Source organism: Lepisma saccharinum, chromosome 13, assembly GCF_977018435.1.
Source record: "Lepisma saccharinum chromosome 13, izLepSacc3.1, whole genome shotgun sequence".
NCBI classification, from domain to species: Eukaryota; Metazoa; Arthropoda; class Insecta; order Zygentoma; family Lepismatidae; genus Lepisma; species Lepisma saccharinum.
The window spans coordinates 50228483-50245366 of NC_139241.1; the positions used below are offsets into that span (position 1 = coordinate 50228483).

The 16884-nt window shown below is 39.0% G+C and overlaps 1 protein-coding gene across 2 annotated transcripts in view; it reads left to right on the forward strand.

Annotated features, from left to right (window-relative positions):
• Window positions 1-16884, forward strand: part of SkpA (S-phase kinase associated protein 1 SKP1-related A) — a 132914-nt gene that overhangs the window by 112130 nt on the left and 3900 nt on the right. For both annotated transcript variants that reach the window (XM_083134157.1, XM_083134156.1), the window contains one exon: window positions 12989-13197. In XM_083134157.1, coding sequence (XP_082990283.1) covers window positions 12989-13197 — 209 coding nt within the window. The remainder of the gene's footprint in view (window positions 1-12988; window positions 13198-16884) is intronic.

Consider the following 16884-nt stretch of genomic DNA (forward strand, 5'->3'; position numbering starts at 1 on the left):
CTTATCTATGTGATTACTCAAAAGTGGAAGAAAAGCGAAGTAAAATAAATCAGTCAATTGGTCATTGTGTCCCTGCGTTTTTCAATATTTCTTCCTGATCGAAAATTAATGTTTCACCGATGTAATGCATCACTATAGTCATGTGAATTATTATTTTCTGTCATCATAGTGTGCTTAATCATTCCTTAAAGCATAGACTTTAACGCTGTTGTCCTTAGTGTAAACAATCTTAACTGTGTGGAAGTTTTTATGTAGGCAAAAAAATGGTTAAGAGTAATCCCAATTGATTGTTAGAAATTTAAAATATGATAACTCTGACGTAACGCATATTAACTGTTCGCTGTCAAGGAACGATTTCTCCTAACAAAGGATTCCGGCCTCCGTGGTAGAGTGGTTAACACAGCTTGCTTAAACACCACCTTGGCATTATTGTGTTCATTTGGTGTTCATTGTGAGTGTCCCTTCATCAATTTCATCACTCATCCTCATCATTGCGTTTAGCCAAAAGTGGCAGAAAAGCGAAGTAAAATAAACCAAATCAAACATAAATAAGAAGCTGAAGGGAAAAATATTCAATTACCAAATATAAAATATATAAAATACAGTAATTACTTTGTTGACACTACAGTTTTTTTTGGCAGTGTGTAGATGTCTTAGGGTCGTATGTTCGAATTAGCTGACCTCAAAATATACGAGGAGTGAACGATTAATGAAAATGGGATGCACATTTCTATTACTTTAGTAAGCATTCAGTTGTAAATCCTGTGGACACAGTGTGATTTTCGTGCAAGGAAGGGTTCCTGGGACATCAACTAGGTCGACGTTTACTTATAACGTTACGAGGGTATGGATTTTTTTCAACAAGTGCAACCAATGTGTATGGTCATGGAAATTATTTATACAATTTGTTTGAGTAACGTAGTTTTCTACCTCTTGAAATTAATGGTGACTGGAGATGAAAAGATACACGTGGCAGCTTTGAAGACAGAGGTCTTAAGTTCGAACCATGATTAAGGCATGATTGCCCCATCACATCCATGTTATCAATTGGTCATTCATTCTCATTGCCACGGATTAACCAAGAGGCATAAAGGCAACATAATATATCCTAAATAGAAAAGAATACAGAAAAGGGGCAAGGAAATGCACATATCGTGCCGAGCCGAGTTTGTGTGACGTTGCAAGATGGAAATGTGTAACTATTATCCCAAGAGCACGTTCAATTATATTAGGGCAGAAACATATATCACACAATACGAGGGTCACTATTTATATTTTGAGCCTTGGCAACACTGATTGAAGTTAGGCGCGATTTGAAGTTTGCACGGAATTGTCTGGCATTATTGACCATAACGTACTTCAAGTAGCTTCATTTGTGTTGTTTATGTTGCCTTGGAGATTGCGTGACAACAATAAAATGGAATTAACTCGTGAACATTTTCATGCGATGATTTTTTACGATTTTCGACGTGGATTATCAAGACAAGAGTGCATCGATCTACTTACTTTCACATTTGGCGATGAAGCCCCATCCTTTGCCACTGTGAAACACTGGTATAACGAATTTAATCGTGGCCGCCATTCTCTCACAGACGAGATTCACGAAGGTCATCCAAAATCAGTTGTTGTTCAAGAAAACATTGATGCTGTGCAAAACCTAATACTGCAAGATCGTCATGTGACATACTGTGAGATTGAGGCAACCATAGGCATTAGTTCCACTAGCATATATAAAATATTACATGATCATTTAGCTGTGAGAAAGGTATGTTCTCGTTGGATCCCACACAATTTGACAAAAACTCAAAAAGACGCTCGCGTCAATTGGTGCAAACAAATGCTCAATAAATACAACCGTGGTGCTTCAAAAGACGTATAGTTTTCAGTGGTTTTTCTCGGCCTGTGTTTAATCATAGTGTACTCGTGGCTTCAGTGTAGCATTCCTTCCGCTGTGTCAAAGGATTCTGATGAACTATTGCGGTGGAGATGTGCTCAGAGGAGATTTTCTTTTCCGGCACTCGCGGCAACACGTGTGCGTGTCTCCGCCATGGCTTCGCCCAGCAGCAGGGAACAACGCTCGGCAGGTAAGGGGACCCCGGTCCGGTACTTTCACCTCCTGTGCATGGCCTTGATCTGCGGGGACATACATGTGAAAACGGTGGCAAATTTCTCTGTGTATTACCAAAATACACAGAGCATTAAGAATAAGCTTGGCGACTGTGCAATTTTTGCGTGTGAACTCATGGCATATGACTGCCTAATTTTTACTGAAACGTGGTTGACAAAAAACGTTTGTGACAGTGAGCTGCCATTCGCAAGCCATTTCACCATATATCGGAACGATCGTGCGACTCGTGGTGGGGGCGTTATGATCTGTGTTAACTCAAAATGGCCAAGCAAAGTACGCCACGACTTAAAACGGAACTGTGAAATACTGTGGGTGGAAGTTTCAGTGACCGGTGCCAAGAAGCTTCTCCTTGGCTCTTACTATAGGCCACATAAAAACAGTCCTTTGTTCCTCCTCGAAGAATGTCGAGATTCTTTGCTTGCGGCAGTTGCCCTGGGAGACGTTGCGCTTTTCGGCGACTTCAACCTCTCAATTGACTGGCAAGACCCTGTGAATGGAACAGCGAAGTGTACGAACGACGCATGGTTTATTGAAACTTTCATCTGTGGTTTAAACCTGAAACAACATAATTTGTTCAACACCAGGAAGGACAGCAACCTGGATTATGTTCTGTCCACCCTAAACGATATTAGTATCACGCCACGTAAGAACCTCCTGACCTCCGACCACGACAGTTTGGATGTTTCTATTCTCATCCCCCCACCCCCTAGAAGAGGTCATCGCCCCTCCATCCAGAACAAACGCTACCTGTGGAACCGAGCGCCGTGGGAGGAGATAAGACTTTCCCTCGACTCCTTCCCCTGGTGCATCTTGGAAAACGAGACGGTCGACGAGGCAGCTGACCTATTTACAGGTGTCATTCAAGCAGCAGTGACGGACCACGTGCCTACAGGGAAAATATCTTCTCGTAGATTTCAGTGTTGGTTCGACTCCGAAGTGCGGGCCAACAAGACACGAGCATGGCAACTTTGGAAGGGCTTCCCGAGTGAACACACGCACAATACCTTTGCGGCTCTGCGACGACACTCAAAGTATCTCCTTCGAAAAAAATATAAGGAACATATAGACAATATCACTGCAACAATCCCGGAAAACCCAAAAAACTTTTTTAATCTAATAAACTCAAGAAAAAATAACAGTAGGATTCCAGCTGAAATTACGCATGATAGTGAAAGTGCGATAGGGGACCGAAGGGCAGAACTCTTCAACGCTTATTTTCATGGTAACTTCTGCCCCCCGTCTTCCCTTGCAGCGTTGCCAAACGTAAGATCAGTCTGTTCCTCCTCCCTAACAACGCTTGTCACTACACCCGATGAGGTGAAGGATCTATTGTCGTCTCTTTCAGTTCACCGTGCCCTAGGACCGGACGATATCAACACCATGTTCCTCAGGAAAACTGTGCAATCCCTGTGCTATCCCCTCTCCATTCTCTTGAACAGATGTTTTTCAGAAGGCATCTTTCCTCACGCTTGGAAACAAGCTAACATCACACCGATTCACAAAAGTGGTAACAAAAATTTTGTTTCATCTTACAGACCAATCTCCTTACTCTCTCCTCTGTCCATCATCTGTGAAAAAGTAATCAAAGACAGACTGTACAAATTTGTTTCTTCGTACTTAAGCTCTAAGTAACATGGTTTTCTTCCTGGTAGCTCCTGTCTTACAAACCTGTCTGTTTTACTCTCACATGCTATGGAATGCATTTCAAATAATTCACAATTAGATGTAATATACTTTGATCTGGCCAAAGCCTTTGATACTGTTAGTCATCGTCTTCTGATTCACAAATTATGCAATAGATTCAACATTCATGGCAAATTTCTCACCCTTCTCACAGACTACCTTAGCGATTGCCAACAACGTGTTGTTCTTCCTGGAACTGTTTCTAACTTTCTTCCTGTCCTCTCTGGAGTTCCACAGGGTAGTGTTCTAGGACCTCTCTTGTTCATATTATTTGTCGATGACCTTGCCGACCATCTCACAGCTCCCTCTAGCAATTACCTTCTTTTCACAGATGACTGTAAAATTTTCAGGGAAATCTCCACTTCCGACGATACTCATCTTCTTCAGAATGACATAGCAACATTTACTTCCTGGTGCCTGACATGGGGCCTTACATTACATCCTGACAAGTGTACTACTCTCACTATCTCTCTCAAGAAGAATCTGTTAAAGTCATCTTACTCCATCTCTGGCAATAACATCAAAGCAGTATCCTCTCACAAGGACCTAGGCATTGTTTTCGACCAAAAGCTCACATTTGAGGAACATATTTTATGCACCACAAAAAAGGCCATGCGTCTCTTAGGTTTACTCTACCGTTTCACTGAAATTAGTGACATCTCAGCCCTCACTTTGTACTTCAAATCATTCATCTCCCCAATAATAGAATACTGCTCTCCCGTCTGGTCCATGGCATGTCCCACTCACCTCTCCAGATTCGATTCAGTCTTTAACTTCTTCCTAGCTATAGTCCGTCACAGGGTTCCCTCATTATGCAATTTTTCATCTCCGCATCTCTTGTCTTTTCTAAACTTACAAACTGCTTATCAGCGACGTTTGCAGAATGATTTCAGTTACTTATACAAAATTGTGAATGGCAAAATCCGCTGCAACACACTCCTTGAGGAATTCCACTTTAGAGTACCTATGCGCACAACTCGCAATACAAGGTTATTTTATACTAAAAAACCTAGACTAGAAATTCAAAAAAGATCTCTCTTTTATAGACTTGCAGCACAATACAATGATCTCCCCTCAAGTATTGATATATTTTCCTCCGAGTTTGCCTTTCGGTCTTCTATCAGAAGAAATACTTGTAATTAATATCACATAGTGCCATCTTTTACTTATTTTTTTTGTTCATTTGCTATTCACTTTTATGTTGTTTTGTTACTTTTAATTATTTCTTATTTATTTTTATTTATTTATTTTATTTTATTTTTTTATTTTTATGCTTATTATAATTATTGCTTTCTCATTGTTGACAATTTCAGTGTAAAATGGCCACCTGTGCTGTATCTGAAATTTTCTCAAATAAATAAATAAATAAATAAGATTGTAACAGGTGACGAATCCTGGATATATGCATATGAGCCGGAACGTAAACAGCAGTCGACTGTATGGGTGTTTCAAGATGAACCCAATCCAACAAAAGTTGTTCGCGCTCGAAGCACATCGAAACAAATGGTCGCCTGTTTTTTCGGGAAAACTGGTCATGTGGCAACTGTGCCTTTAGAGGAACGTAGAACGGTCAACTCTGAATGGTACACAACAATTTGTTTGCCAGAGGTCTTTGGTCAAAAACGGAAAACAAACAAACGCCGTCGGATCATTCTTCATCAAGACAATGCCAGCTGTCACACATCTCGTCTAACAACCGACTTTATGAACAGTCAAAAAATCGAATTGATGGGTCATCCGCCATACAGTCCTGATTTGGCACCCAATGACTTCTTCTTGTTCCCGAATGTCAAGAATAAATTGCGTGGACAACGATTTTCGTCAGCGGAAGATGCCGTTGATGCGTTCAAAAACCATATTATGGAGGTGTCTCAAGAAAATTGGAAAAACTGCTTTGACAAATGGTTCGAACGAATGCAAAAGTGTATTGACCATAAAGGAGAATACTTCGAAAAACAATAAAGCAGTTTTCAATGCCAAATTCCTGTTTCTTCATTGTTAGGCTCAAAATATAAATAGTGACCCTCGTATAGGTGAAATTGTTGTAGGTTGACGGGAATTGTTAATCTGCCTAAACTCTTAATATCAGGTTTTTTGTTCCACTTATGATTTCAATTTTGAGGGTCTTCATGACCGAGTGCTTTGCATACTGGTCTATGAAACCGGAGACCCTATGTTCGATTGATTGATTGATTTGCTTTATTTTACTTCACTTCTTGTGCCACTTTTGGCTAAGTTGCAAATATGGGGGAGGCCTCCCCAATGGTGCAGTGGTAGCATCGTCGCCTTGTGATCAAGGGTTCCCGGGTTCGATACCTGGTGGAGGCACATAGTGGTTCGGATCCCACTTTAAACTGTAGGTCCAGTCCCGATTAGCCTTACTGTGCATTAAGTGGACTTCAAACACAAACTCAATCAAATATGGGGATGAATTATGATATGATGAAATTGATGAATGGACACTCATAGCTACACATCCATGCCCAAGCCAGGATTCGAAGGTGGGACCCCTGGCGTCGTAGTGTGATGTGATAACCACTCTGCCGCTGTGGCCGGCATCTTTTTTCGAAGCTTGGGTAATATTTAAGAGCTTATTGTGTTCGTTCATTTTTCTGGTCACTCCAACATTCGTCCTTATAGTTGAAAGTAAACAAGAGGGGTATAATATGGTCGTAAAAATAGCAAAGTTACCACTTTTTACTTTTTATATTTGTTTTAGAGCTAATGACAAAAGAGAGAAAAGAAACGAAAAAATGAACAACCTATTTTCATTCATGAAGAAGAAAAATCGCCAGCTCAGAACCTGATTTCTTGAGAGCTCAAAATGGACAACAAATATTTCTTCCGAGGCCGAATGATCACGGAAAGAAACGCTGTGCTAATTCCTTGATGGTTAACATTGCTCTTCTGTGTGGTGTTCACGACTGACAGCTGTGCAGCTCTTCCTTATCTTGGATAGAGTTTCGGCATTGACGCTGCAGTGTTTCCAATTCAATATATATATATATATATATATATTTTTTTTAAAAAAAAGGTGAGGCCTCAGTGAGAACTTACTAAAGATTTACACTACATGCGAAGTCAAGCACGAGGTTCTTTATGATGGCATGGTGGGATTCGAACCTGATTAACATGGATAGCAAATATGTGCAACAACCAATAAAATGTAATGTTCCTGATTTATAGAACTTGCTGGTTACTTGTGTGTGCCCATGTGTGGGGATGGTATCGATGCAATATGAAACAACACTTGGCAAAAGACTCAGTCTCTAGTTCTAAATGACTCTCGTCATAGGTCTTGCCTTGTCCTGGCACAAACAGCATATACAGCGTGTCACAGCACAAACTTTTTTGTAATAACATTTTTCTGTTCAAGACTTCATTTTGATGCTACAAACAGTGACAGTGCCAGAAGAGGGCAGGGTTAATGCCCCCACGCAGTCATCCCTCGCGGCATAAACTAAAAACTAGATGAATAAACAAAATTTTTTAGTCTCAATTTTGTTGTAAGTTTTACAGAAGTTTTCTAAATTGCTACCCTTTCCTCTTTCTTATTTCATTCACACCATTCCCATCAACAGCCTCTTTCCACATTACTTTCTTCATGTCTTTCCGATTCAACTTTGTTAGTATCGTATTTCTTTCTTAAGTTATGTACTACCTCACGACCACAGTTCCGTAAATGTGACTTTGTAGCATCTACGGTATTTTTTTACACCATGTAGCCTATAGGTATAGCTGTCATGATCTTAGTTGACAGAAGGAACTACAAACAAAACTGCGATACATTATAGGTGTCATTATGCAGAGGTTGTTTCCGATCTATGGTGACGAAATTGCACACCTCTTGCAGCACCACCAAGCGGAAAGAGAACGAAACTGCAAGTCGTGTGGGCACGTTGGACCGTTGACTGTGCGTGACAGGTGTTGTCAGTGCATATTGGGAGGGTTACATATCTGCACTTTCCGACGTAAACTACAGTGATAGTGCCATTATAAAACTGTGCAAGGAGCGTGGATTCACTGTGTCCAAAAATGGCATATCACGGGTATTGAAAGGGGCAGGTAAGGCGAGGCGTGGGATGATTCCTATGGGGCAGAAACAGGCCAACCCCTGATCTGCCACTAGCCGCACACCAGCTACAATTTGGGACGTCCGGGCGCTGGTCATCAGGGAGAATCCAGCTACACAGAGAAGTATCGTGAACCGGCTACAAACATCACTGAAGACAGTGCGCACCATCATTCACTGCAATTTGGGTTCGGAAAAGCGAAGCAAAGGGCATGTTCATAAGCTCAAAATAAGGTGTCAAGTCACACATCTCGCTCAACCCACCTCGTCCTCCAACAAATGGCAGAAGACACTGGAATTTGTGCTATTCGTTTCACAGACATTCCAGTGAAGTCACCTGATGACTCACCGATGGACTTTTGCGCCTTCAGCCTACTGAAACGAGCCTTGTCTCACAGGAGACCCCGCACCATTGAAGGGCTATGGAAAGCCTGTCAGGAGGAGTTGTTGAGGCTGGCCATGACTACACTTCGTGCCAGTCTCCTGCAGTGGAAACTTCGTTGTCGGGCAATTGCCAAGATACAGGACCACCAAATAGAGCACTCTCGATGGTGGTGACATGGTTTCTCTTAAAGTAGGTGCAGTTTGAAATCGTCACCATAGATCGGAAACAACCTCTGTAGAGTCATTATTAATCGTAAGTTTCAATACAAAATAAATGCGAGTTTCAACTTTTATATTCTTATTTATGATGCTGTTAACACAAGATAAGAATTTGCCAAGTAAATAGGTTTGGTGCTTTTAGCTTTTATCACCAGGGTGCTACAGCTGTCGCCAGCCGCTCGTGGTGGCACACACTGTGATTCAGAAAATAGAATGATGAACATTTGTGTCGAGCATTCTCTTCACTGGAAAATGCTAGTTCATCTACCCATTCCCTTTTATCCTGTCGAACACTTCTTTTAATATCTTGACCTCTTTTTTTGTATGAGTTTGATATTTCTTGTTTTTGTCGTCTTGTCCTGGCATTGTTTAGTTTTTGTTTCAATTCTCTTCTTTCTTCTATTTTCTTCCATGTATCAGCTGAAATCAATTCCTTCCTTTTGGAATTTTTGTACCCAATTAGCTCCGCAGTTGTTTTTAGTACTTTAGCCGTTCTCTCCCAAGCATCCTCTGGATCTTGTATTTGATCTGTTTGTAGTAATTCATATTGGTTTCTGAGTTCTATTATAAATTGTTGTTTTACTTGTGGTATTTTAAGTTTATCTGTATCATATTTTTGTGGTTTTTGCTGAATTTTTATTACATTATGCATTTATTTTGAGTTTTAATTGTTCTATTAGCATGTGATGGTCACTGTAAATATCAGCACTGCGCTTATTTCTTACGTCTTGTAGACTGCCTCGCAATCTTCTACTTATTATGATATGATTTATTTGATTTTCTGTTTTTGAATCTGGAGAAACCCACATAACCTTATGACAATTCTTATGTGGGAAAACTGTTCCGCCAATTATTAAGTCATGGCTTTCACAAAATTCCTGCTTATTCTGCTAGTAATTTCCCTGTTCTCATTCATTTTTCCTAATCCATGTCTTCCCATTGCATTTTCCAATCCAATTGTCACCCACCTTAGCATTGAGATCTCCCATTGTCTATTTTATGTATTTTGTTAAGGATGTCTTTCATTGATTTATAAAAGTTTTCTTTATCTACTTCATTTGGTTCTTCTGTGGGAGCATAACACTGAATAACAGATATGGGTCTTATTTTAGAATCTAATAGAGCCATGATAATTCTATCTGATATTGGTGCCCAACTCATTAATGATTTCTTGGCTAAAGGCAACAACAAGAATCCAACTCCATTTCTATGTTCTTCCTCTTGTTCTTTACCTGAGTAGAGAAATGTCATTTTATTACTGGTTACCTCCCCAAATTCCTTCCATTTGCTTTCACTTACTCCCATGAATGGGATAGTATGTATTTTGTATTACTGAAAATATTGTCTTTTTTTCAGTAAGGTATAATTATAACACTAAAAAAAATTTCGTTTTAGTAGCATTTTTTAAAAGAATACACACAACAATCTGAAATATGTAGATGTGTGTTAGGGGAAGGTGTATTGTACTCTGTCTGCATTAAAATAACGGAAAAATATACTAGTTATATGATTAAAAAACATATATTTTTCTAGCTGTGCTAATTTGCATTCTTCTCATTTCTCATAACTTTTCTATTATTTTAACTTGAACGCTACGATAAAGATGGCTTATTTTGTGATGGAAGTGACGAATGATAGTGGTAAACAAACATTCATGATCTACTGGCAATTTGAACGTAAGACCATTCTTGAAGGTGTTCGTTGATCCGTCCAACAATTGAACTGTATATATTAGGGTGTTGCCAACTCTAGACAATACCATTCCTGGTACATGCTTCGGTGAATTTACCTTCGGGATCTGCACCCCGACTGGATCATTCGGAAGATATGTAGTTTTGTCGAGTCTTCCTCTTTACTCGGCCCTGCCATGATACAAGAAATGGTGGGCGATCCACTCACATTTTCTGCTCCGTCATATCTGTAAGCATCCACCAGTCTTTGTATTTCACCTAATCTTGAATTCCTTAAAAACAGAAGAACTTCCGCGGTCCTGGCTGGCATCCATTTGTAATGAACTCAAATTGGGATGCTCCAACACCAATTTTCTCAAATGGTCTTTTACTGTGCGTATATATATCTCTCAGCCATTTCGTTACTTGGACTATGGTACGGAGGTATGGTAAAGTGTCTTAATCCGTACTGTGAGCAAAAGTTGTGGAAAGTGAGGCTACTGAATGCAGGACTATTATATGATACAATATTGTCTGGCAGACCCAAGTAAGAACAAGATTGTAATATCCAATGTACTGTTTCGGCGGAATCCAGTGATTTAACAGGCCATATGTCAACCTTTTTACTAAATTCATCGACTGCACTTATATAAACAAAAAAAGCATTGATGCAAAATTAATATGGTTTTTTGAGTTTTAGAGAATGCTAAAAAAATATGTGGGACACTCCTACAAGTAATAGTAAATAATTTTATCTTGTTCTTTTATTAATGATGCTAATTTTGTAATTATTGTATGACCACCTGTATAAACAACAAAGGGAGCACCATAACCATTCAATAACATAGCGTGCTAAGACACAAGGGCCCCTTCATCAATTTCATGATATCATCGCGATTAGCCAAAAAAGGCAGAAAAGCGACTTTAAACAACAAAGATCAAGTGATTCAATAACAAAATTGTTCCTTGAATTTTAGTGGTAAAAAAAATGTGGGACTCTTAAACCTCCCCCACCCTTTCCCCTTAGGTAAGTAAGTTTCTTGTTTTGGGTTAATTTCATAATCAGGAAATGTATTTATATATAAATACATATTTATGTATGAAGTTCAAATCACTTATATTTTGTATTATCTTTGGCATCATGGCATGTAGACCTGATAAGTTCAGTTTTTATTTTCCATATTTGTACATACAGGGTGATTATAAAGTCCCATAGCATTTGTGAGAAAAGCTTAACCGATCTTATTTCTCTTTACAGGTACCAAAGTGTTAGCATTAGAAGAGCATATAGCAATTGTTTCAGAACATCTTAAGAGGTAGATCGTACAGGGAGGTTCGGGATATGTTCAAACGAAGGTTCAGGAAACCAGCTCCAGCACGAGGAAATATCCAGTTACCGGTAAACAAATTCATGCGCACAGGGTCCGTAGTGGATGAGAAACTCGCAGGTCAGCTACCCATATCCAACGAGAATGTGCAAAATATCCATGACACCACTGAACGGAGTCCTCACTCATCCACCTGCCGTTTAAGTTGTAAACTGTTCCTGATGTGCATCCTCACAGAGATCGAAACACATTGCCCGTCGTGCAGCATAAACCTCAGCTTCCAGTTTGTGCAGTCCCTGGATACGTTATGCTTTCTTTTTCAAGGTTTAGTGCAACACTTTCCAGACAGTCGACTGTGGTATCCCAAGTTCACGACCTAAACGGCAGGTGGATGAGCTAGCACTCCATTCAATGATGTCATGGATATTTTGCACTTTCTCGTTGGATATGGGTGGCAGACCTGTGCGTTTCTCATCCAGTACGGACCCTGTGGGTATGAATTTGTTTACCAGTAACTGGATATTTCCTGGTGCTGGAGCTGGTTTCAAACATATCGTCGAACTTCCCTGTACGTTCTACCTCTTAGACGTTCCGAAACAATTGCTATACATTCTTCTAATGTCAACATTTTGGTAGACCTACATGTAAAGAGAAATAAGATCGGTTAACGTTTTCTCACAAATGTCATGGGACTTTATAATCACCCTGTATATTAGGTTTTGGCTCATATTTTACATATTTTAGTTATTTTTACATATTATTTCCCTATTTCAGAACATTTCTCGACATATATTCAATATTTACCCAATTACTGCATGTCCCCCTGTGACCGATAAAGTTGGGCGAATTTCTTGTGAATAACTGACAAATTTGAAATACTCTCCCATGTTTTTGTACAAAATTGAACGCAGTTTTAGTCAACATAAATCCATCTTATGAGAGAACAGAAGGAAATTCACCTTCAAACACTTAGAACAGAATCGTTGTTATTCATTTTTTTTCAGCCGATCACTGTGGCAGAGTGGTTAATACATCATGCTACGAAGGCAGGGGTCCCGGGTTCAAATCCTGGCCTGGCCATGGATGTTTGTGAGTGCCCATTCATCAATTTCATCATATCACTCATCCCCATCTTCGCAAATTAGCCAAAAGTGGCACAAAAAGCAAAGTAAAATAAAGCAAATCAATCAATCAATCATTTTTTTAAAACAGAAAGTGAAAATACATTTTGTGTTGTTTTACAATTAATGCCAATGCAAGCATACTGTATTTTATGTAGCTCGTGTATGTGTTAAATTATTAAAAAGTTAAATTTTTACAATTTGAAGTCCATATTTTGTTAAAAATAACTGTATATGTATGTACATATTTAACACATTTTTACTAGATATAAATTAGTTCCCTGTCCATAATCATCTTCACTTCAGCATTGTGATTAACATTGATAGACAGAAATTAAATTTAAAATGGAAGAAAGTGGACTCAGTCTTTTGCGCTATTACAGGAATGGATGAAGAGGAGGAAGAAGTGGTGCCGCTTCCTAATGTAAATTCGGCCATCCTGAAGAAGGTAATCCAGTGGGCTACCTACCACAAAGATGACCCCCCTCCACCAGAAGATGATGAGAACAAGGAGAAGAGGACGGATGACATCAGCAGCTGGGATGCAGATTTCTTGAAAGTTGATCAGGGAACTCTGTTTGAGTTGATTTTGGTATGTGGTCCAATTTATTATTATTATTTAGATCTGCCCATTTGAATATGTTATGCTTTTAACCCTTTGCAAATGTGCCTGGAAATACATTGCTAAAGTTATTATTTATCAAATCTTTCTGAAACCTACAAAACTTGATTTTTTTTTTTTTTTTCAGACATATTCAGGGTGTCCAGAGTAGGACTGACAGTTTTTACAAGTGTGTTATTTTTATATGGTAAGAAGTAGCTAGAAACAAAAACATACATTTTGAAGGCAAACTCACCTAGTTTTATTGGAAACAGTTACAGCTCGGTATAGCTCCACATGAGCTCAGTTTGTTGCACGGAGACTGTCCAGCCTGTATTCAATGTCCCTCCATGTGTTCTGTAGCAATCTGAGGGGTTACACAATCTTGAGTATTCCGAATATGGTCTAGCAGTTACAATCTGGACACCCTGTACATGTAATATGTTACAAGTTATATATTTTCTCACTTATTAATTTTTTTCTGTAACAATTTTTTGGAAAAAAATAAGAACTTTATATTTGGTCTAGGAATTAATTCGTGCGGTTGTTACGCACACATTGAAGCTGTAGTTCAAACACAAAATACATAAATACCTTAAGAAAAATATTGTCCATCGCGAGCCACCACTTTCGCCCATCTGTCAGGCAAGTTACAGATTCCGTGGTGAAAGAAGTCCTCATCCTTTGAAGCGATTTAGTCAGAGACCCATTTTTCGATATCTTCTGAAGAAGTGAACCGCTGTCCAATCAAATCGTTATTCATACAATCGAACAAGTAGTAGTCCGAAGGAGCAACGTCTGGTGAATACGGCATGTGGGGTAAAACTTCCCATCCGACATTTTCTAAATAGGTTTTGACCGGTTTTGCGACATGTGGGCGAGCGTTATCATGATGAAAAATAAGTTTATCATGTCTGTTCGTTTCCTGGCCAGAGCTTGCTTCAAACGCATTAATTGTTGTCGATAACGTTCTCCATTAATAGTTTCACCCGGTTGCAGCAGCTCATAGTACACCACACCTTTCATATCCCACGATATGCACAGCATAACCTTTGCACAGTGAATATCTCGTTTCGGTTGTAATGGACCTGGTTCACCTGGCTTCACCCAGGCCTTTTTTCGTTTCGGGTTCTCGTAATGGATCCACTTCTCATCGCCAGTAACAATGCGATGCAAAAACCCCTTTCTTTTCTGTCTTTGGAGCAGCAATTCGCAAATGGTTTTTCGTCTTTCAACGTCTCTGTCTTTCAATTCATGTGGAACCCAATGTGACATCTTTTAAATCATTCCCATGGCTTTCAGGCGTTTGGAAACTGTTGTTTGATCAACGCCTAATGCTTCTGCAAGTTCTTCCTGCGTTTGACACGAATCCTAATCGAGCAATGCTCTCAATTCTTCGTCTTCAAATTTTTTTGGCTGTCCAGGTCGCTCTTGGTCTTCCAGGCCGAAATCACCACTTCTAAACCGTGCAAACCACTTCTGACATGTTCGCTCAGCTAGCGCATGGTCACCATACACTTCCACCAAAATACGATGACTTTCGGTAACACTTTTCTGCATGTTAAAGTAATGAAGCAGAACACCCCGCAAAAACACTTTATCTGGCACGAACTGCACCATGTTCAGTTGACTACAAAATGCTGTTGTTGACGCGTCAATCAACTGCCCTATACTACGAACGATGCACGCTGACAGGAGTTTTCAACGCATGTGTGGCTACACGGAACTGTGGGACGATACGCTCGTTACGCCATCTCTTGTCCAGGCGCACGAATTAATTCCTAGACCAAATAATAAAAGTTAATGAAAACCTATTTTGAATAGGTAATATGGAAATAATTCATGAAAATAACCTAAAATCTTCCTCTTCGGATCAAAATCGTCACTAACTGCAAATTCTGAAGTGGAAACCTCATAAAAAGTTTCCATAATGTTCACATAAATTGTTTAGTGCTGTTCTCAAGAGTACAACTAAATACGCAACACATTTCGACACAAGTACAAGTAAAATTCAGCAATGAAGAAAATGTGACATCTAGCCGTTGGAATTTGATTGATTGATTGATGTTATATTTGACTCCGTGGTTTGTGCCTCTTGGCTAATTTGCGAAAATGGGGATGAGTGATGAAATGATGAAATTGATGAATGGACATTTACTAACAATCATGTCCGAGAGGGATTCGAACCCGACAATGTACCTGCCAGGAATTCCAGGAATTTTGCATGAATTCTGTGTGAATTTTTCTCCGTAGACATGATAAATTGCAACTTTTATTAATCGAAATCCCTTTGAATTTATACATATTTGTAAATATCCTTGAGGTAAGTTTGTCACAGTTCAGCTTTTATTTTTATCGAGGAAGGAAAAGAAAGCTGCAGGATATCTTGAAGTTGATTAAGTTAATTTGAGTTTGAAATTCTTACACAATTAACATTTTTTTTTTTTTTTTTTTTTTGTAGATTAGTATATCCTGTAACATTTAAGACTTGTGTTTGTAGATGCATTTCGAATCTGAGTATGTGAAATAGCAAATTTAAACTCCATACCTAAAATTAAATATTTTAAATATATATACCATTTAATTTGTATTTTTTTATACGTTGGAATCTCGCAGACCCTTTATAATTTTAATACAAGGGTAATTTTTAAGTAAGGTCCATTTTGCAATAAAAATGAAGTAAGTAAATGTTTTTTTTAAAAAAAACATTTATTTTCTGAATTTACATGCACTTCTCTATTTTTCTACATAATTTCCATGCTGGTTTCAACATTTATCGTAATGAACTACGAGGTTTTGGATACCCTCCTCATAGAACTCTGCCGCCTGTGATGATAGCCAGTTAGTCATGGTCGTTTTCACTTCATCAGTGTCTAAATGCTTGCCGCCCAGGAAGGTCAAAAGGCCATAGCCCAAAGATTCAATCAGATCTTGGAGTTTGAGCCGCAGCATGTGGCCTTGCATTGTCATGAATCAGTAAGACACCGGCTGACAGCATTCCATGCCGTTTGTTCTGGATTGCTTGATGAAGTTTTCTTAGGGTCTCAAGGAAGCTGAGTTAATTGCTGTTCCTTGTTGCAAAAGCACCCTGCCTGTCCCAAAACACAGTTGCCATAAAGAAGTGAAAACGACCACGAGTAACTATCATCACAGGCAGCAAAGATCTATGAGGAGGGTATACAAAAACTCGTAGTTCGTTATGATAAATTTTTAAAGCGGCAAGGAAATTATGTAGAAAAATAGAGAAGTGTATACAAATTCAGAAAATGTTTTTTTGAAAAACAATTACTTCCTTCCTTTTTATTACAAAACTGACTTTACTTAAGAAATAACCCTCGTATATTTGTGTGTGGGTGGTGAGAGGCGGTAGTACGTAAGATTGAAATAGAGAAAGCATGTGCTTTTACCCTTGAATTTTTGAAAAGTTCCCCTTGAAAACCAGGAATTATACTTGAATTTTATTATGGTCCTAGAGTGGCCACCCTGTTATTTCTTGTTTGTGCTAAACCTGATTTTAAGGTCAGTAAGGACATTTTTTTAGCATGACAGAAATTCCCTTCTGGGTCAGGAACGTCACTTCTGCTACTTGATTGATTGAATTAAAAGTTTTGGGTACGTTGGCACTTTAGGCCATATTGCATCCTTTAGTGTATGCAGGGGAATATCCCCTTATCTAAA